We start from the raw sequence: 21992 nt of genomic DNA on the forward strand, positions 1-21992 counted from the left end.
AGTAACTAGTCAGCTCCAGGCAGGGAAAGAATCACATGAGTCGATTTTACTGAGTTGACTTTTATTGTCTCAAATGTTACGAATTATAAGATCCCAGCGGACACCATCTCAGGATTCCCCAGGCAGAGCTCAGATCCTGGGGTTTACCACCAATTTCAAAGACCTAAAACCACCCCCAAGACAAGCCAGCCTTATGTTTCTGAAGCATGGAGTTTTTCAGGCAGTCTGTGTATAGTCTCATCAAAGACAAAAAATATACAAAACATGAGGCAAAAGAGAAAAGCACAGTTTCGTGTCCCATAAGCAATAAATGCTAAAAAATAAAAAATCAAGACTCCAATGATCCCTACCTGCCCCGCTCATTTTTTCTTACCTATACAAGCAAAATGCATAAAGTGTGTTCACCATTTGATGTCAGGGTTGATCTATGATCAACCGGAGTTTGATAAGGGCAGACCCTAGAGACCCTCATGCTGAGTCTATCCCGAACAGTGAACTCTCCTTTGTGGGGCTTCAAAATAAGGCCACATTTGGAGAAAATAAAGATACACAGTGATCTGACTTGGCGTGCATTAATGCAGTTCATAAAACAAATGTCCCAAACATTTATTCTTCAGACAAGCCTCTGGCTCTAGTGGGCTTAGGATGAGCAAAAACAAAACAAAACGAAAACTTCCAAACATTGACATTGGCACTCAAAGAATAAGAAAGGCAAGTCTTAAAACATTTGCTATACATTTTCATTCTGAAAATGTGTTGATATAAAATTTCTTGCCCACACCCCACGCCAGGTTTTCATCAGGTTTAACATTCAGACCTCTAAGTCATCAATTCTCAAAATATGGACCCCAGAACAGCAGAATCAGCATCAACTGAGAACTTTTTAAACATTTTTATTTAAACTAGAAAAAACATTTAAGAATGTCAGATAATTATTAGTTTTCTTTTCTTTCTCACAGAAGTTATGAATACTGAAGATTCAGAGTCAAAATAACATAAATAAAAGCTTCTTTCTAATAAAACCTGAACAATAAAAATATCATCCCATGGGCCTGGGAGAAGGAAAGCTTTATTCACTTCACAGAAGGACCCTTAGCCTAAACCAACCTTGGCTTAATTTCAATTATTAATTTTTCCTAGTCTGTTTTCCTCCATTATCACCACTAACACCCCTGCACCTCTCCCCTGCCCTGGGTGACTTTTTTTTTTCTTATAAGAAAATGCCAGAAGAAATAGGTGAGGCTGGACAAAGCTCAGTATAGTCTCCAATCCAGCGGTTCTCAAACTTGAGGGGGTCAAACCATATGCAAAACGTGCAAAAAAGTAATTCTTTTTTAAAACTATTTCTTAAGAGAACTTTTTTCTTTGTCTTTATTTTTACTTACTGGCCACACCACGCGGCACATGGAATCCTAGTTCCCCAACCAGGGGTGGACCCCAACCAGGGGTGGACCCCAGCCCCCTGCAGTGGAAGCATGGAGTCTGAGCCACTGGCCCACCAGGGGGGGAGTCTCTGTAATTTGGACAGTTAGGGAAATCAAAATCCTTTCTACTCCAAAAGGTTCTGATTGCCCTCGCAACTGGGGGAAGCGAGGGCCCTAGCTTTCATCCACAGGCTGGGTGAGTATCTGTTAGGATTAAGGGACCGAGAATTAGAAACGAAGTATAATTTCATCTTCCTTCTTGCCCAGGCAACTGTCTGTGAGAAGCGGAGCTGAGCTTTGGGGCTGGGGGAGACAGCGTGGTCCCCAGGCAGGGCCCTCACACACTGTGTCCCCCGCTCCCGCTGCCAGGACACTGGCCTCATCTTCAGCCTAATCCAGCAGAAATTTCCAGAACACTGTGAAAAGAGGGTTGGGGGAAAAAAAAAAGCTGCTTCCCAAACGGCATTCTGCAGAGAAGCAATTTCAGTAGGTGATCAGAGAGTTTCTGAGCCCCGCGGACAGAGGAGTCGCCTCTCTGAAAACTTTGGCCCAGAGATGAGTGGATGGGTGCGTTTCTTGGCTTCCAGTACCAAGCGGGATGCTCCCCTGTAGCAGGGGAGGCCAGGAGTGAGCCTGGACCTTCCGTTCCCTCTGCCCTTAAAGACCAGTAGGGCGGTAACGTCCGGCCCACCTGCCCATGCAGAGAAAGCAGAGCCCCGCAAGTGCCCTACGGCGGGCCCCCTGGGAGGCCGTGCAGGTGTCTTCGGCACTGACTGGGCACCGGCAGGCCACGTGTTCAACGACCTGACTTGACTCATCTTTAACTCTTTCGCTGAAAGCAGACTCCTTCTGGGGGACCCAGCCTGGCCAGGCTGCCAAGCTGAGGCTGTCAGGGCACCGTCCGCTCCCAGAGTTGCTCCCGAAGCAGCCACTGCCCTCGGGGGTTCTCCGTCTCATAGTGGTCCTCTCCCAGGGACGCCGGGGGCTCTGGTGCAAAGAGCTCCGAGTCCCAGTCCGTATCTTCTCCCGAGAAGTTGAAGAGAATCTGTCTGGAGCTCCCGAGGCTGGAAGGGAGGAATGAGGCAGAGGGCTTCGGTTTGGCTTGGCTGGTCGCACAGGGAAAGGATGCTCTGATCTACCCTCCTGATGGAGCCTGTTGGATGCTCCCCTTGTGCTGGGACTCGTGGAGGACAGAGCTGTGTCACTGTAGGGTTGTGGGGGGACCTGACCTTGGAGGGGAAGGATGGGAGATGAGGGCTGAGTCCTGGCTTAATATGTCCAGCACATGGTCCTTTATTATGGAGGAGGGAAAAGGCCATCTAGAAAACCCCTGAACCCATCAGAGTTGGAGGGCTCTTGCAGAAAAACAAAAGAAGACAGAGTGGGGTAAGCTGAGACAGGTGCTTCTATTGTGAGAGGTGAGCTCCCTGCAGAGCGGTCTGGGGTGGCCAGAGCAAGTGTGCGCGTATTTCTCTGAAGGAGTGAGTCCCAGGGATTTGGGAGTTAGAGATGGAAACTCGTCTTGGGAGAGGAGGATCTGCAGGGAAAGAGGCCAAGAGATGATGACAAGACGGCCAGCACAGACCCAGCCAGGAAGAAGCCCTTCATCCCAGCCTGGTGCTGCCTGTCTACGGCAGGACCATCTAACTGGTTCAGGGTTGGTTCCCTCGTGGTGCTATGCCTGCTTCAACCCCAAAGTGTCATTAAAAATCTAGCATACAGAGTATCAGTGGCATCTAGGGGAACCAATGAGACAGGATGGACAAAGCATGAGGGCTAAGTGGCCAGAAAGGGAGGCAGACCCAGAGCTAAAGGGACAGTTAAGGTTGGGGACAGAGGTGAACCAAGCTAGAATATACCTGTAAGCTATTACAAAAATTTTTAACTAAGACCTCCCTCCCCCTAAATAGGAAGAATTTTTCCATGCAGGATGGGGTTCAGGGCGCCTAAGAAGCACCCCGCAAGAGTCTGGTGGGCATGCGAGCATCTTGGTTACAGTCTGTGGCCCAAGCACTTACTCTTTTTTGCAGGCTTTGGGCTTAAATTTCAAAGTGCTGAAGGCCCCTTCCACAGCCTTGGGCAAGTAAATGGGGTGCCTCTCTAGTCTCCTCTGCGTGCCGATGGTCCGGCGCTCGGTGCTCCTCCGGACCTGGCCGGCTGTTGTGTGCCCCACGATGTCCTCGGAGCGCCGTCGGGGCGCCCTGAGAATCCAGTTGGAGTGCAGACTATGCTCCCGGGAGCTGGTGGCCACTGGAAGAGATAACCCGGGCCCCAGGAAAGGAGAACTCAGCATGGGGAGGAGAGGGGAGCAGAAGGTCCCAGAGGGGGCAACTCGGGCTGAGAACTCAAAATCAATCCACACGTAAAATAGCAAATGCTTAGGAAGGCCCAGCTTGTGCCGGCGTGCTCATGCTTAGCCACTGAGTCGTGTCCAGTCCTCTGCGACCCCATGGACTGAACCCCTCCAGGCTCCTCTGTCCGTGGAATTCTTCAGGTAAGAATCCTGGAATGGATCACCATTTCCTTGTCCAGGGGATCTTCCCGACCCAGGGATCGAGCCTGTGTCTCCTGCATTGCAGGCAGATTCTATACCATCTGAGCCACCAGGAAGGCCCAGAGAGCCGAGCAAAGGGAATGATTCAACTCTGCAATTACGGGGCAGAGAGAAAATGCTCAAGCATGTGTCCATTAGAGACAAGCGCACAGACCTATGTTCTCGGACTTGGAAAGATGCCCTCGATGTATTGTAAATTAAGTGAAAAGAGTGGATGAAAAAAATAGGCAAGAGATCTTATTTTTGTTTAAAAAGAATAATAAAGTGAGTCTATGTTTAAACCTTTTTGAAAGAACATACACGAAAACGTTAACAGTGATATTATCTCCAAGTGGTAGAATTACCTGCCAAATGCTTTACTTTCTTCCTTTTACTTTGGTATGTTGTTTGACTCACTTGATTCACAATGAACATGTTATTCTTATCAGAGAAAAAAAACATAAAGTCATTTCCGTTAAAAAATTTAACTCTGAAGATAACACTTATGTCCTCAGCGGATGTGCGTGCTCAGTCACTTCAGTCACGTCCAATTCTTTGCGACCCCATGGACTGTAGCCCACCAGGCCCCTCTGTCCATGGGATTTCCCAGGCAAGAATACCGGAGGGGGTTGCCATGCCCTCTTCTCTAGAATATCTTCCTGACCCAGGGATTGAACCTGCATCTCCGGCAAGTCTCCTGCATTGTAGGCAGATTCTTTACCACTGAGCCACCAGAGACGCCCCGAGGGCCAATCAAAGACTAAAGAAACCGACAGTTGAATCCTGGATGTGGGCTCAAGACATGAAAGTGGTGGAGTCATCTGCTCTCCATCAGGAGGCAGCCAGTGATACACCTTGGCCCGGAGACGAGCATCACCTTCAACTCCACCCCACCCTCTCCAACAATCCAAGCTGGGCTTGAGCAAGCACCCTGGCCCTCTCCCGCCCTCCACACCCTTGCAGAGTGGTGGCCAGTGGGGGCCACAGAGGGAGCACTGGGGCCAGGGGGGTTGGTGGTTAGGATGCAGAGGGGTGACAAATGGTGACGGATCAGAGTCAGGTCTAGCAAAGAGTGCTGTCCAGGGCCAACCTGCATAATCAAATACATAGGTTAAATATAATATATATAGGTTAAATATAACATATATAGGTTAAATATAATTTGTCTATTCACTTTTCCCTTGTGGCTCAGCTGGTGAAGAATCAGCCCATAATGCAGGAGACCTGGGTTCAATCCTTGGGTTGGGAAGATCCCCTGGAAAAGGGAAAGGCTACCCACTCCAGGATTCTGGCCTGGAGAATTCCATGGACTGTATATGCCATGGGGTTGCAAAGTCAGGTGCAACTGAGCGACTTTCACTTTCACTTTCATTCCCTTTTCTTCTTTTTTCAATTCTGGTAACAGATACATAACATAAAGTGTACCCCCTGAGGCATCTTGTAGTGTACATTCAGTCGCGTTGAGTATACTCACATCACTGAGTGACAGGTCTCCACAACTTTTTCATCTTGCAAAACTGATACTCTGTATGCATTTAACAACTCCCCACCTCATCCCTTGCTTGAACTGTTGCCCTATTGCTTTCCCTCATAGAGCCTTAAAAATTCCACCCCACCTCAGCTATGAAAAATGGGCCACAGAGAAAGACTCAGTGGTGTTTAACTCTTTGTGACCCCATAGACTATACCTGCATGCATCCTCAGTCATGTCCAACTCTTTGCAACCCCAAGGACGATAGCCCACCAGGCTCCTCTACCTATGAAAGAGTTCTCCAGGCCAGAATACTGGAGTGGGTAGCCGTTCCCTTCTCCAGGCAATCTTCTCCACCAAGTGATGGAACCCAAAAGAAAAAAAAAAAAAGTGATGGAACCCAGGTCTCCTGCATTGCTGGCCAATTCTTTACCAGCTGATCCACCAGGGAAGCCCAAGAATGCTGGAGTGGGTAGCTGTTCCCTTCTCCAGGGGATCTTCCCAACCCAGGAATTGAACCAGGGAAGTGAAGTCACTTAGTGACTCTTAGCGACCCCATGGACTGTAGCTCACCAGGCTCCTCCATCCATGGGATTTTCCAGGAAAGAGTATTGGAGTGGGGTGCCATTGCCTTCTCCAAAGTGACTTAGCAGCAGCTTCTGCACTGCAGGCAGATTCTGTACCCGCTAGCTACCAGGGAAGCCCCACAGAGGAGTTTTTGTCCAAACAGGGCACCAAGGGTTAAAGGGGGTACCCCAGTGTGGGGGAGGCCAAAGCCAGGACCCCAAGGCATAGAGCGAGCTCAGGGCCAGGCTCTGGCTGGCAGATGAGAGTTGCCCCTTTATCAGGGGAAGTCCAGTCACAGACCCCATGACACCCCTACCTCCCGCCCCCGGGGATGGCACTCACCATCGAAGTCCACGTCTTCATTCTGCAGGTCCACCTCCGCAGCCCGCGGCCGCTTCTCCGTATCCAGCTCTGCGATGATGGAGTCAAAGAAGGCGATGGCCTCCGCCACGTCCGCGCTGAACTGGGAGTACTTCTTGGGGGTGGGTTTCGGCTGGAGGTGAAGGCAGAGGGAAGGGGCAGAGCTGCATGAGGCAGCCCAGCTCGGAGAGCCCTCCGCAAGGGATGCTGAAAAGGACCAAGTGTTGCTAAAACTAAACGTTTAAGAGATGTTGTGGGTTTGCACGTAAATTTGAAGAAGTCCCCCTGAAAGGAAGGTAGATACTCCAGATGCTATAGGCAGTGGATTTTCCGTTATCTCAAGGAGGGGGGATGGTACGAAAGGGCGAGTTGTCTGCCTCTGTCTTGGTCAGGGACTGTTATCCGCCATTAGGCAAAATAATTTGTCTTTCTTTGGCCTGTCCCCTGCAAATAAGCCCAATTAGGAGATTGTCCAGTTCCCCGGGGCAAGTGATGAGATGCTCACAGCAGAAGAGAGGGGATGAGATATGTTGAAAATAAAACACCCCGGAAGACATGTCAGTGGGAAAAGTGGCCAACACTGAAGACAAATTGGTATGATTGTTTGAAAAGTGAAAGCAATGATATTAAGACAATATAAAGTGTTTAAGAAATCTCCTGAAAGTCAGACCAGGTTCAGGGTTCTGTCCTGATCCATTCTCCCTCAGGATATCCTCCTCCTCCTCCTCCCCCCCTTCCTCCCCTTCCTCCTCCCCCTCCTCTTCATCACCATCACCATCTTCACAACAGCCCCCAGTCAGTCACCAGTGACTGGCATCATGGAAGTCCAAGCACTGTTGTGGACTTTGGGGGAGAACTCAGGACAAAAGGCACAGAATCAACATGTGAACTAATAAAAAAGACTCCCCAAAGAATGTAGGAAGTGAGAGAACTCAGGGAGGAAAAAGAGAGACAATCGGTGTTGACCTGGGCTCTTTGGACCAAGTATAGTGTTCTTTTATTTTTTTCTGTGCATTGTGAAAGTAGTGAAAGTTGATCAGTCGTGTCTGACTCTTTGTGACCCCATGGACTCGTCCATGGAATTCTCCAGGCCAGAATACTGGAGCGGGTAGACTTTCCCTTCTCCACGGGATCTTCCTAACCCAGGGATCGAACCCAGGTCTCTTGCATTTCAGGTGGACTCTTTACTAGCTGAGCCACAAGGGAAGCTCAAGAATACTGGAGTGGGTAGCCTATCCTTTCTCCAGGGGATCTTCCCAACCCAGGAATCGAACCGAGGTCTCCCGCATTGCAGGCAGATTCTTTACCAACTGAGCTATCCAGGAAACCATTTTGAAAGTGGGATGGTATTAAAAATGAAAGTGATTTAATCACAGATTTGCATGTTAGGAAATTAAAGGATGACATCTTTATACACGCATAAGATTTTGGTGAAATACATACATTTTTTTGAGCAAACTCTGGAAGATAGTGGAGGACAGGGGAGCCTGGCATGCTACAGTCCATGGGGTGACAAAGAGTCAGACATGACTAAGTGACTGAACAACAACAAAAATGCATTTTATACCACTAGGGGACTTTTTTTTTTTTTTTTTTTTTGGCCATGCCACAGCTTGCAGGATCTTAGCTCCCTGGCCAAGGACCTAACCCATGTCCCCTGCAGTGGAATCACAGAGTCCCAACCACTGGACCACCAGCTGATTCCCAAGAGCATCTTTAAATAGCAGATTTTTTTGTTCCTTTTATATTTGTGAGCAACATTCTTGGAGAAAATTTTTGAAGTACCTCAAAATATACTGAACCTTTTCTGTTAAAAGTGGAAAACTGTTCATATGTGGTTATCCTGCCCCGTTCAAAGAGCAAATGAAAGTGAAAGTAGGGACGCAGTTAAAACTCAAAGACAAAGAGAACAAGAGAGAGGTGGTCAGTGAGAGAGAGACCCAAGAGTTCCTGGCAAATGGAAAGCAGTTGAAGAGGAGGAATTGCTGTAACAGAGCAGAGGAACTTGCCTTCCAGAGAGCCACAGGGGGCGGTCATGGGGCGGGGTGCAGGGCAGAATCGGAAGCACTTGGAAAGGGGGACAATCTGACCCTTAAAACCAGAAATGTTCCAGACTTGGCAGCACCAGGGACACCAAGGACAGGGATGGAAAACTAAGGGGCTGGTTGACAGTCTGTATGGACTCAGCTGGCCAGGCCACCCTCCCACAGTCGGATGACCGGAAGGCTTATCTCTGGAGGCAGCTTCCTGTGTTTTCTCTTGCTAATCCCTCTGCCTTGAACGCCTTATCTGACCAGCTCCTATCTGACCATCAGGACGTGGCTGAGACAGCTCTTTCTCCCTCAGATGATGCTAAGCGCCTGCATTTTTGAGCAGAGGCTTGTACCCTAGCTGTGCCTGCACAGAATGATACTTGCTCCTTTTTATCCTTATTTCCAGTCACTTTTCCCCAAGCTTCCAAAGCCCCAGGCCACCCTGCTTCTTTATCCCATAAATACCTGCTGCTGCTGCTGCTGCTAAGTCGCTTCAGTCGTGTCCAACTCTGTGCGACCCCATAGACGGCAGCCCACCAGGCTCCCCTGTCCCTGGGATTCTCCAGGCAAGAACACTGGAGTGGGTTGCCACCTCCTCCTCCAGTGCATGAAAGTGAAAACTGAAAGTGAAGACACTCAGTCGTGTCCGACTTTTCGCGACCCCATGGACTGCAGCCCACCAGGCTCCTCCGTCCATGGGATTTTCCAGGCGAGAGTACTGGAGTGGGGTGCCATTGCCTTCTCGAGTTACACTATTACAATCATTGGTCATATATTGAACTATACATTTGATCAACTGCTTCAAGTCTAGTCATCATTTCCGTTGAAGTCTCCGTCATATACTTGGTGATACAAGAAATAATCTTGTAAACAAGCAAAATACAAATGGTATAGTTAATAACATTAGTGGAATTAAAAGTAAATATTTTAGCCACAAGCCTCCCACACCGGTTTCTTTTTTAAAGATTGTCAAGACTAGGGAATGGGTCACTTAGAGCAGATTTTTCATGTGGTTCAAATGTGTTACATTAAAGGATTTATCAGGTACAAAAATACAGCATTCAGTTTGAATTATAGCACAGATATCTCCCTGAGATGCTGTAAGGTGTCAAGGGTCTTGCAGTCCTGTAGCACTGCCTTTCTCATCATAGAGATATCAGAATTCAATAGGCTAATAGCCCGGTTACTATCATTTAAAGCATATGAAAGTTGTCAAGGTCAATTACATCCTCCAAACCCACCGAAGGCACATGTGCGTGCACGCACGCACACACACACACACACACACACACACACACACACGAGCTGCTAAATGGTCATACAAGTAGAATACAGATCTTTGACCCACTGGGATCATACCAATGGTAGATTGGTTGGGGTTACCTGTAATTTGTTAACATGTAACCTTAAATTCATGGGAATCCCAGGCTACACCTTCGTATCATCCCTGTAGATGTCAAGGCCATAAATTAGTGCCACAAATCCACTGAGTTCCATACCAGTCACTCTCTCTAAGGGTAATAACCGGCATAGTTCATAAAGCACCCAGCCTTGTCTCATAATTACCAGGTTGATCATTTTTAGTATGATTTAACCATTCCCAACATAGAGGAGCCTTTAAACTTAAATGACCATAGCCAGGTGTTAACCATGTAGATCCTCCCCGTAACTGTAGGAGTTTTCCTTTTAATAAATGAGAAGTTAATTTTTTTTATTGAGACTTAGCTCATCACTCCGATTGAGTTTAAATGACCCTAAGAGAAAACTTAAATCTATGGCCAGCCTCAGAGCAGATATTTTTAATTGGCCAGGTGAGAGGATCCCATCTAGAATTATTATGAATAGATAGAATAGGACTGAACACTCATCTAAAACAAATTTCCTAGGGGGTATCCAATCAGCGCCCTAAAGAACAGAAATCCACCAAGGTAACCCAGAAGTAGTAGGCACAGGTAATTGGCCACAACCCAGGAATGAAGAAAACATTATAAATACCTGAGCCCCTTTCTTTCCTGGAGGCAGATCTGAATTTGTCCCCCATCTCCTCGTTCGGCTGCCTTGTGGATAAACCTTCTCTTGGCTGCAAACCCTGGCATCTCAGCGTTTGGGTTTCATTTGAATTAGTTTAGACGAGCCTGGCTTGGTGACACCAAGGCTAACCTGTGAGTCCAGGCTCCCTGGGCCTTTTCAAGCTCTTTTTCAAACTCAGGCTGATTCTGACTTTTCCCGCCTTTCCTGCAGCTTCCCTGGGCCTTTCTCGCCTCTATTAAGACAATCTCTTGGTCTCCAAGTGAGACCGCTAGCACGAGAGCTACATCAGCTGAAGCTCAGGGTTTAGGGCTCAGGCTAAGATCACAGAAAATCTACTTTACAAAGCGACAGTTGGACAAGATGGGACTTCAGTCACCTGCACCGTTGGGTGAGAGCCAAAATAGTTCTCCCTCTCTGAACTCAATACTCTGAAATAAAAGTGGATTGCCTTCCTTCCCATTCTGACTTTTCCTGGCCCAGAGTTTTTCAGCTACTTCTTTGGAAAGACTGCTACACACCTGCTTTCTGGGGCACCTGCTCAAGCCTGAGTGTCACAGGGCTCGTGTTCTTTCAGCCCGCGCAGCCCCAGGGCAACGAGCTTTCTCTGAGAGCATCTGTATAACGTTGCCAGCTCCACTCAAATTTGCCTTTCACACTTAACCTTCAGTGGCCTTAAGGTCATCATTTTCCAAGCCTCCCTGTCCGACTCCTTCACAACAAGCCTGGGTCTCAGATTACTTTCCCCAGATGAAACCCTTGCACTTTTCCAAACTCCACTGTATTTCTCACTGTAATGTTTGAGTCCCCCAAGGCTTATTATTTTTCTGCAACATTATTTTTCTGCATTTCACATCTGCTCCCCTCCTGCCTGGTCTCACCTGCCCTTTGGGTCCTTCAGCTTCTCCAATCTGCTTACTTTCTTCTGGGATCTGTCAGTATTTGTCTCCAAGAGGTTTGGATGCTCCAAAACCAACATGCAGGTGTAAGCAGCAACATTTTGTCAGAGGTTAGGGTAGGTTGGATAGGTTCTAAGCCCACCCAAAGCCAAGAGGACCACCACGAAACATCGCGCCGCCGCCTCCCTTCTCGTGCTTGGGGCCCACCCCCCTCACCTCCCCAGGGGCCACCTCACGTGGCCCCTCCTCTCTGACGCTTTCACCCTCCAGCAGAGACATGGGCACTGCTTTTCTGTGTTTATGTGGACAGCAGCATTGTATGAAACCCTCATAGCCGCACACCAGGCCCACAATTCTTGTTGTTTTTGAACCTTTCATTTCGTCTTGGGGTATGGCCGATTAATAATACTACGATCATTTCAGGTGAACAGCGAAGGAACTCAGTCATACACATACATGTATCCCTTCTCCCCCAGACTCCCCTCCCATCCAGGCTGCCACATAACACTGAGCAAGTTCCATGGGCTATACAATAGGTATAGGTCCTTGCTGGTTATCCATTTTCAATATAGCATATAAATATATATAGTGTGTACCTGACCCTCCTAAACTCCTTACCACTTCCCCCATCCTTCCCCTCAGCAACCACAAGTTTGTTCTCCAAATCTGTGAGTCTCTTTCTGTTTTGTAAGTAAGTTCATTTGCATTATTTCCTTTTAGATACCTCATATAAGGGATATCATACGACAGGCTTGTGATTCTCAACCTTGTCTATGAAACAGCTTTGGCAAATGACACTCACAGATTGTCTTTGGATAGATACTCAATTCCTTCCCTAGTGGCTCAGTTGGTAAAGAATCTGCCTGCAATGCAGGAGACTTGGGTTTGAACCCTCAGTCAGGAAGATCCCCTGGAGAAGGAAATAGCAACCCACTCCAGTACTCTTGCCTGGAGAATTCCATGGACAGAGAAGCCGGGCCAGCTACAGTCCATGGAATCGCAAAGAGTCAGACATGGCTATGCAACTGACTCTCTCTCATTGCCAACCACTACCTACATGACACAGGCTGTGGGATACACCCGGCTTCCAACATTCTTGTTGTTTTTCTACCCATTTCTCTTTCAACACAGTGTGGTTCAGGCCAGATGCTGAGATTATGGCGCTTCAGATGATGGGCTGTGTCAGGGCAGATGGGCTGTCTTTCCATCTAGGAATGTCGGGCACCTATTTCAATGCCTGACACAGAGCAATTTGTTGAATGAATAAATGTATGCTGTATACATGCTATCATCTAATGTTTATATTCTCCATCTGTTTTTATGTTTTATGCTACAGGTTTTATGCTAACTTATACATTTGGATTTAACTTGACAAAATTTGAGAACTCTGTACCCCCTATTTTCATGGAGTATTGATAATACAACCTTGAGCTAAAAACATCTGGAAATCAAAATGTCAATGCATTGCGATGAAATTTACAGGATCAAGTGTGGAACTGGTCTGGCTGGCTTGGGGAGATCATTTTCCCTTGGCTCGTTCAGCTGGGTGAAATGAAATGCAAACCAGTTTAAATTTTTCCATAAGCAGTGTAATGTTTTCAAAAGAAGCCCTTCAGGATAAGCTTTAGAAGCTCAAATACATCCTCTTTGCTTCTGCCATCCTTGGAATGACTATTTACAATCAAGTCCAGAGTTATACTTTTCCCTTTTATATCACAACACCTAGGGAAATATGTACCCATCATTGAAGAGGAGTTTGTGATTAAAAAAAAAAAATGGGAGCTTAAGAAACGAGAACCGTATACGGCACAAATGAACCTATCGGCAAACCACAAACAGACTCACAGACATAAAGAGCAGACTCTTTATGTTGCCAAGAGCAGACTCTTGGTTGCCAAGGTGGAGGGAGGTGGGGAGGACTGAGAGTTTGGGATTAGCAGATGGAAGCTATTAGATATAGGTTGGATAAACAGCAAGGCCCTATGGTATAGCACAGGGAACTATATTCAATATCCTGTGATAAACCATAATGGAAAAAAATATTAAAAATGTATACATGTGTATAACTGAGTCACTTTGCTGTACAGCAGAGACTGGTGCAACATTGTATGTCAACTATACTTCAGTTAAAAAAAAAAAAAGAAGAACTATAGATCTGACAAACAAACAACCTGGGGAAAGGTATAATCACTGAAATTTAAATACATATGTACATGCGTCCGCATCAACGTTTTCAATAGATAAGCTATTGGTAGACTTGTCAGAGCTGAGCAACCAGAGAGTGATGTAGACAATAGAGCTGAGAAAATCAGACCAAAAAGGTAAAAGAGAGGGCAGGGTTTGTCACAAACTATAGTGTAGCTAAGCCTGGGAATCACCTCATATAGCTGAGCGTTACGATCATTTTGGAAGCACGGCTGTTCCTCTTCTGTGTTTGGTATTAGAGGCTGCAGACTCGCAGTCTGACGAGCTGTCTTTTTTCTCCAGCATTATCATCTTAAAGCCATTATTTCCTTTGCTAGTACCTGGTACCTTCTCCACTCCTCCCCTTAAAGGTCACCTAAATGACCCTTTCACTTTAGCAAAACAGTAAGTGAATGTTTTTTGCTCACACTTATGAAACTCTTCGAAGCCTAACTAATAGAACTGAATTAGTAGCCTTGAAGCATAGTATAAAACTCTTCACACATGATAAGTGAAACATTACAATCCAATGAGAGAAGGGATATTTGTCAATACATGGTGTTGAATCTTTGCTATCTGGGAAAAATTTCAAATAGGATTCTCACTTCCCACTATGTGTAAAAATAAATTGCTGATAGATAAAAGGGTTAGGGTTTTTATGGAACTACTAAGAAAAAAAATGGGAAACATGTAACTGACCTTGAGACACACAAGGGATTTCTAAGCATGAAACAAAGAAGTATCAAAGACAAAAGCTGACACATTTAACTACATAAAAACTGGTAATATTTTTAATGATAAAATTGTATGTCAAGTAAAATTAAACTAAAATTAAAATATGTTTAACCATGTGGCAGACAACGTGCTCACATTCTTGATGTGAATACATATAAATAAAAAAAAAGTTTGCTAGAGCCAAAATGTATGAAGACATGAATGGGCAATCCATTAATCAAGAGTACACATTGGTTTGATAAAACAAGAGGGTCATTCTTTTCTCAAGCAATAATTCAAAAAAGTACATAAGATAATTCAGTTTATCTATTAAATCAATAGACTTTAAAAATTAATGACACTACTTGGTGTTGATAAAATGCAATAAGAAGAGCCTTCTAATTCACTGTTGATGAAAGCATAAATTATAAAATATTTCTGGAAAACAATATGTAGAAGAACCTTTAAAAATGAATTAATTTTAACCTTTGACCTGTTAACACACTAAGGAATAGCTGTCCAAAAGATGTCTTTATAAACAGTAAGATGAACTCATTCATAATGTTTAACAATTGTTTAAAGGACTGTGAGTTAAATTTTTGCCATTAAAACTTCAGTTTTCAAAAACAAGTTAATGATAGAAAAGAACCCAAAATATGTTATTTAAAAGTATATGGTATATGCCAAATTTTATAAATTTATACATATACATACTAAAGTTTGCCAAATTCAGGAACTAAAAAAACTTAATGGCAGTTAAATTTCAATTTTACATAAGCTATAAATTTTTGGTATTAATATATACCAAATATTATAAGGACATAATTATATTTTTTAAATCCATCATTTATCTGAATCCAAATTTAAATAGACATCCTCTATTTTATCTGGCAACACTACCATACATATCTACAACTATACAAGAAATAAATGATTGGAATAAAATATATTTAAACATTTTAGAGTGATTATTCTGGACGATATGATTCTAAGTTATTTCAATTTTTTTCAACTTTTCTGTGTTTTATAAATTTCATTTAATGAGTAAATATAACTTAGAAAAAACTGGTTACCAAAAAAAAGTGTCCTTTTGATAGTAAACTCGGATTCATTATACATGGGATGCCTTAATTATTAGGATATCATCTCATCTGAATACACCCAAATATATTCTATTCTATTAAAAACAAAAGATAATTTTCCACTCACTGAAAACCAAGTCTCCTGTAAACCTTTCAGTTTTCTTCTTAAATTGCAACTGGGGTTTCTCAGGTTATTTGTTTATTGAGTTACTGTATGCCTGGAGCTTCACTGGAAGCTGGAGATGAAAAGATAAATAAGACACGGTGACTCCATTCAAGGAGCTCATGGCCAGTAGCAGACAGAGCAATTGAATGACGATTACAGTGCTGCGTGCTGAGTGCTAGGTGCTGGGAGCTAAGTGCTGAGTTAAAGGCCAGACCCCAGGGAAGGGAGAAATCCACCGGGTTAGATTGTGGACATGAGAAATGGCTTCATGGGGCAGTGCTTTCTCTGCTGTCTTAAAAAGACAAGAAGGTAGTCGGGTGAGTGGGGTGTCGTGGAGAGGGAAATGGGAGGAGGAAGTGTTGTTGCTAAGCCGAGCAAGCAGCAGGTGTCTGGAAGATAGATTGGGGATGTAATTTCCCATCTTGTGATCTGACTGAGGGGGCTGCAGAAACTGGATACTCTGTTATCAGTCATTATTTTACTGTCTGTCATCTTCTGGGGAACTCTGCCAAGCATCATAGAAATTCTTTGCAGTTCATGCTGAATGTTTACTGCCCTTTAACTCTGCCAACCAGATACAGGCCTAGTACTAGAGGCCTCCAGTAACTGACGCTCACAGAAAGGCTGCACTTTCATATCACCATGTTTGCAGAAATTCCCCCCAACAGAACTGAAAAATAATTCCCAGGGGTATATGGGAATCCAGGACCTGCTTCCCCATCCCATATGCCATTTACAGACGGAGGATTTAGAATCTTCTTCAGTGAATTGGATTTAGATCTTTCTACCGTAGAGGAGAAAAAATCATCTGTTTGCTGTTGACATGGTCTTATTTCATGAACCAGGACTGAACGGCCAATGACAGAAAATTTATTCTGAAAGCTATCTATTATCAGAGCAAAACTACTTTAAATAAGAATCAATCACATTTGGCAGGCATTCTTCAGAATTCCACTGGCTCTGTTTAAATTATCCTTTTGGCAGGTGAATTTCTCTAGTTGGGGGGTGGGGGTTGGAAAGGGGATTGGTGCTGGGAGAGATGCACATTGAAGAGCTGGTTCATTCATCCAGGCAGACATATCGGGAATCCAAGCTGCTCAGAGCTAGAAGACACACAGAAATAAAGACATTTCTTCGGACTGGGGTAAGTGACCAGGAACCTTAGCTTTGGAAAATACTTCCTCCCAAACCTTCTGGGCAGAGTTTCTTGAGTGCGTTGCAGCCAACCCCAAACTGCCTCCCTGGTAGCCCAGACACTGTGGTTCACTCAGGTCCCCTTGGGTGGCTGAGTTCTCACAGAGGGATGCCGGCTGTTCACCTGTTCATCTGGCCCTAGAAATGAGGGGAGCAATCCTCAGGGAATTCCCCAAGTGCTGATGAGCACTCTGGACAAAACCCGAGTGTAATCTCAAACTTTGCCTCCTCACCTCCTATCAAAACCCAAGCTCCCTGGTGGTTCAGGGGCTAAGACTACACTCTCCCAATGCAGGGGCCCCGGGTTCGCTCCCTGGGCAGGAAACTAGGTCCCATGTACTGCAACTGAGAGTCCACAGACCACAACTAAAGATCCTACATGCTGCAACAAAGATCTGGTGCAGCCAAATAAATAAATAAAAACAAATATTTGAAAAAGCCCAAGCTCATGGACTGTAAAAAAGGAAGGAGGTTCTGAGAACACGGATGAACCTTGAAAACACTGTGCTAAGAGAAAGAAGCCAGTCACAGACGGACAAGTACTGTGTGATTCCATTTATATGAGGTTCCTAGAATAGGCAAATTCATAGAGACAGAAAGGAGAATACAGAAGTCGAGGGGAAAGGAAAAATGCAGAGTCACTGCTTCAGGGCCCAGACTTTCTGTCTGGGCTGATGAAAATTGGGGGGTAAATTTTAATTTTTTAAAGAATTTTAAAGAGAGTTATATTTTAAGAAATAAAAGATAGTTGTCAAACATTTTATAAAAACATTCTTCTAATTTCTAAATGAAGTATTTTTAGAGCCTCCATGACCTCTTAAAGGAATGCATTTTCTAGTTTCTACTAATTTACTTTCGAAAAGCATTCTAAAAAGATGTTAATTAGGGCTTACTGTCTTTGGACTGAATTATCATGGGTCTATATAAATGATCGTTTGGAAAAGCTTATAGAAAGCTCTGGGGTAAAGAGATCTGATTTCTGTCTGGCAGTTAACCATTTGATATTACACAGGGTTGCACATTTTTCTTTAAAAGAAATGTATATTATAGCAAAGAAAAGCACTTAATTTTGTAATTCAATTAATTGACTGTGATAGACTTCATTATCCATAATCTGAGGACCCTGAAAAGTGCTCATTTAAGGTGCTATGAAATGCCACGGAGAAAATGGTAAATATTGTGTTATGCCTATTTTACCACCCCTCAAAAAAAAAAAAAAGCCAAGCTTGAGAGAAAGTGATGTGTTGAGGTGAGGAGGAGTGAAAAGAGAGCAGGGAAGTAACCCGGCAGCTTGAAGACATTACCATGGGAATGAGGTGACGCCAGGGCTAAGGCCAGTCTAGTCCCAGACCAGACCCCAAAGCAGGCTTGAAGGAGAGCAATCGCTTTCCAAAGTGCTGGGATGAGGGGGGAAATAGCAAGAAACACAGCAGGACAGCTTTTAACTTCTCATGGGCTTTTTTCTCTCAGAGGGTGCACCACATCTTTAGGGGACTTTGACAGATTTTGGAAGGGCGTGTGGTTCCCCCCCTAACCCCCGTGCCTCTGGCATCTGAATCCTCCGCTGAGTCCAAAAGGACCTGCAGGAGTTACACAGCCAGGTCCCTTCCCTAGTTCCTCACTAGGATAGGTGCCTTGTGCGACTTGGTGGCCACCTGCAAGGGCTCTGAGAAATCGCCTCCAGAAATCTGCCTCCTGGGTCACTGCCTGCCTTTCCCACAGAAATGATCACCCATGAGAATAAGAACTTTGGCTCGTTTAGCAGCATCTTGGAGAGTTCCTGACACATAGTATGTGCTCAACAAATATGTGTTGTTAAGTGAAGGAAGGAAAGAAGGAATGATACACTCATTGATGAATTGTTACTAAAATATCAGTGAAAGCGTTACAAATGACATCACCCATGGTTCCCGGTATCAGATCCTCTATGAGAAAGCTTAGAATTTAAACCTGGGAAAAATCTGGATTCCCCATAAGCAATAGGTATGGTTCTTCCTCTTAGATAGTCAGAATCTTGAAATAAGTCCTGCTCTTTTTACGCTGTAGCACCCAGGAAGTGCAAAGCCAAACCCAGCTGTAGGATTTGCATGTTTCCTTGAGCCGTCTTGATTTTCTGTGGATGTTTTTTTTTTCTCTCCCAGCTTTCCAATGTCTGTTGCCACCTTATGCTGCTGGTATAGGAATCCTCTCAGACCCTCTGTAGGATGGTTAGGAAGTAAGGAAGTATTTCTGCTGAAATGATTTGAAGACACAGTACCTATTCATTATGAAGATTGTGAATTTATAGCTCACACTGTGTCCCCAGCTTTCTCCCTAGCACACAAGTTGACAGAACAAACTCAATATTTCAAGGCTACAGAGACCACAGGGCTTCTCAGGCGGTGCCAGTGAACCCACCTGCCAATGCAAGAGACCCAAAAGACGTGGCTTCGGTCCCTGGGTCAGAAAGATCCCCTGGAGGAGGGCATGGCAACCCACCCTGGTATTCTTGCCTGGAGAATCCCATGGACAGAGGAGCCTGGCAGACTACAGTCCAGGGGCTTGCAAAGAATCGGACAGGACTGAAGCAGCTTAGCACACACGCATGCACAAAGTGCCTGGAGGGAATCTAACCGGAGCTGAGAACCCCAGGATAGTCAAGCTGGAGAGGAGTCCAGAAGCCACGGTGACCCCCTCTGTCACTGGAGGTGATCACAAAGGAGGAGGTGCCCTGAAGGAAGGGTGTCAGGCCCCCAAGTCTACAACTGGCTGGCTGCAGGATCAGTACCCATACCTAAGAGTAGGATTCTTCATATGGGCCCCAACACTGACCTACTTTGAGAGTTCAAACGGTTATTTACACTGCTCCCACATGGGATAAAGTGCAGACAGTTGAAACCAGTTGGGTGAGGCCAAGCCCCAGAGATCTGATAACAGACCAGCTGGTCAGTGTTAACGGGACTTGCAGGCCTGCAGGACACTCTGGGGAGGCAGCCAGGATGGGGTAGGGGGTGAGAGGGCAGAAAGGCCTGCTCTGAACACCTTAGAGCTCAGGAGAACGATTGATGGGGATTTGAAACAGCCTCAAATTTCAGACATTAAAAAAAAGAGTTTAGGGAAAAAGGAACAAGGAAGAATGAGATTTGGGTCTTAGCAAAATCTGGTCACCGAGCCTCAGCTTGTTCTTCTGTGATCCCGAAGGACATTCTCCCCTCTTCTCTTCTGGCATTATTGGAATCACCTCCAAAAAACATAATGTGTACAAACACTATGATAAGTACAAGTGAAAGTGTTAGTCACTCAGTCACGTCTGACTCTTGCAACCCCATGGACTGTTGTCCATCAAGCTCCTCTGTCCATGGAGTTCTCCAGCAAGAACACTGGAATGGGTAGCTATTCCCTTCTCCAGGGGATCTTCCCCACCCAGGTCTTCTTCATTGCAGGCAGATTCTTTACCGTCTGAGCCACCAGGGAAACCATAAGATGCAGGTCCTTCCCTTCAGTGACTTCCTGCTTGGTCTGCCTAGGCAGGAAGACTCCAGTGACCAGCAAAGTTGTCATTCAGTTTCCTGGACTCACAGACTCTCTCCCAGGCTGTGACTGGGTCCCCTGAGTACCTGAGCACCTCACACAGAGCAAATCTTCCCAATGTTAGCTTTTCACTGGGACTTTCAGACGTGACTGTATTAATAAAAGTAACAATAACTTGTTGAGAAGTGATGTGTTGAAGTGATGTACTGTTACGCAAATATCATAAAAGCCTCCTCTCACCCAGGAAGTGGGCAGTAAGTGACAGGCAAGCTGTTGGCCTGAAGACGGAGCCCAAGCCCTCCTCCTGGGCTGCTCTGGGGATGTCAGAACTGTCCCTCCCCCGTGGCTTCCATGGGAAAACTCAACATGGGACCAGTCACCCTTCCCAGGCCAGGGAGATGGCCATGGAGACTCTCTGAGGTCTTGGAGCTGGTGCCCAGAACACGCAGATTAATTAAGCTGTGCTTGGAGGAACCAGGATTCCCACTCGCCTCTCAGAAAAATGCTCTTGTCCATAGCATTTCTTGGGGGCACTTGAAAGAAAGTGAAGTGTTAGTTGTCCAGCCATGTCTAACTGATCCCATGGACTATAGCCTGCCAGTCACCCCTGTCCATGGGATTCTCCAGGCAAGAATACTGGTGTGGGCTGCCATTTCCTCCTCCAGGGCATCATCCTGACCCAGGGATCGAACCTGGGGCTCCTGCATTGCAGGTAATTTCTTTACCATCTGAGCCACCAGGGAAGCCCACGGTGGCACTTACCTTCATTTTTTTGGCGGTGGACTTCTTTACGCCCCTGGAGGATTTTGAGGAGGTGGAGGAGACGCCTGGGGCGCGGCTGGGCTTCAGGTCGTTGAGGCTGCTAAGGTACTTCTTGCGCAAGGCCAGCAGCTCCTGTAAGTACTGCAGGCAGTCCTGGGTGCGCGAGAGCATCCACGCGCGGTCCCCCTCCTGCTGCAGGTAGTACAGGCTGGGGTCCATGCTGCCGGCGCTCCGGTATTTCTTTAAGGACTCGCTGAACTTCTCGCCGTGGTCCCCGACCACGTACACGGAGCTGCTGCGGATCAGCCTGACGGCGCGGCTGGGGCCGTGGTAGTAAGGGCTCTCCGCCACCTCTGCCTTCCTGTGAGGGCCGGAGTGAAGGATGGAGTGGAGCTTTCTGAGCATGGTGCTGGGTTTCTCTCTGTGGGTGCCTTCCAGCTGCCTGCGCGGCGCCACTTGATCTAGCTGGGGGCGCGGGAGCCAACCTGCCGGACTGCCCCCATCTGCCTTCCCGGGGGCCCCTGAGTCCCGGAATCCCAGCGAGCGTGGGCTCCTTCAGGCAGGCAACCCGGGCATCTCTCATGTGGGGAACTTTCACATCCAATAACTGAAATGCCATAAACCACCTGAGGACATGAGGGAGCGCGCCCAGAGCTTTAAAAGCAAGCTCCCTGACTGGCTTGAAGCACCCCGGGGGAGCAAATACCTTCCTCGCTGTTCCATCAAAGGTCCCAGTTGGATGGGGAACCTGTGACGCTGCGTTTCCCTGCTCAGCTATTTTCTCTCCTTTTCCTTTTGCATTTCTGGATGTGTTCTCACTCGGTTTGACTGGATCTTGCTGCGGGTTTTTATGTTTCCACTTCTGTTGAGCTGGCCCTGGTCCTGAATTCCCCGTCGCCCAAACTCCTGAAATCCTACTTTGCAAAGACAGCGCTAAGCCAAAAATAGCATATTGCTGGAGGTAAAATCCAGTCCCCCTGAGGTGCGCCTGGGTGGACACAGCCAGGACCTTTGGCAGGAGGTTCTCAGATCCCTGATAAGCTGGACTCTGAGTAGCATCCCAGC

At 46.1% G+C, this 21992-nt stretch overlaps 1 protein-coding gene across 1 annotated transcript; it reads right to left on the reverse strand.

Moving 5' to 3' along the window:
* Positions 1 to 1042: 1042 nt before the first annotated feature.
* C10H13orf42 (chromosome 10 C13orf42 homolog) lies at positions 1043 to 21332 on the reverse strand. The gene is made up of 6 exons (XM_069601419.2): positions 20950 to 21332; positions 19013 to 19028; positions 18135 to 18149; positions 6338 to 6488; positions 3443 to 3674; positions 1043 to 2488 (listed from the first exon to the last, which is right to left on the reverse strand). The coding sequence occupies exons 1-6, from the start codon at positions 21330 to 21332 to the stop codon at positions 2314 to 2316; spliced, it is 972 nt and encodes a 323-aa protein (XP_069457520.1). The 3' UTR covers positions 1043 to 2313.
* Positions 21333 to 21992: the final 660 nt, after the last annotated feature.

The sequence above is a fragment of the Ovis canadensis genome, chromosome 10 (assembly GCF_042477335.2).
Source record: "Ovis canadensis isolate MfBH-ARS-UI-01 breed Bighorn chromosome 10, ARS-UI_OviCan_v2, whole genome shotgun sequence".
Taxonomy (NCBI): domain Eukaryota; kingdom Metazoa; phylum Chordata; class Mammalia; order Artiodactyla; family Bovidae; genus Ovis; species Ovis canadensis.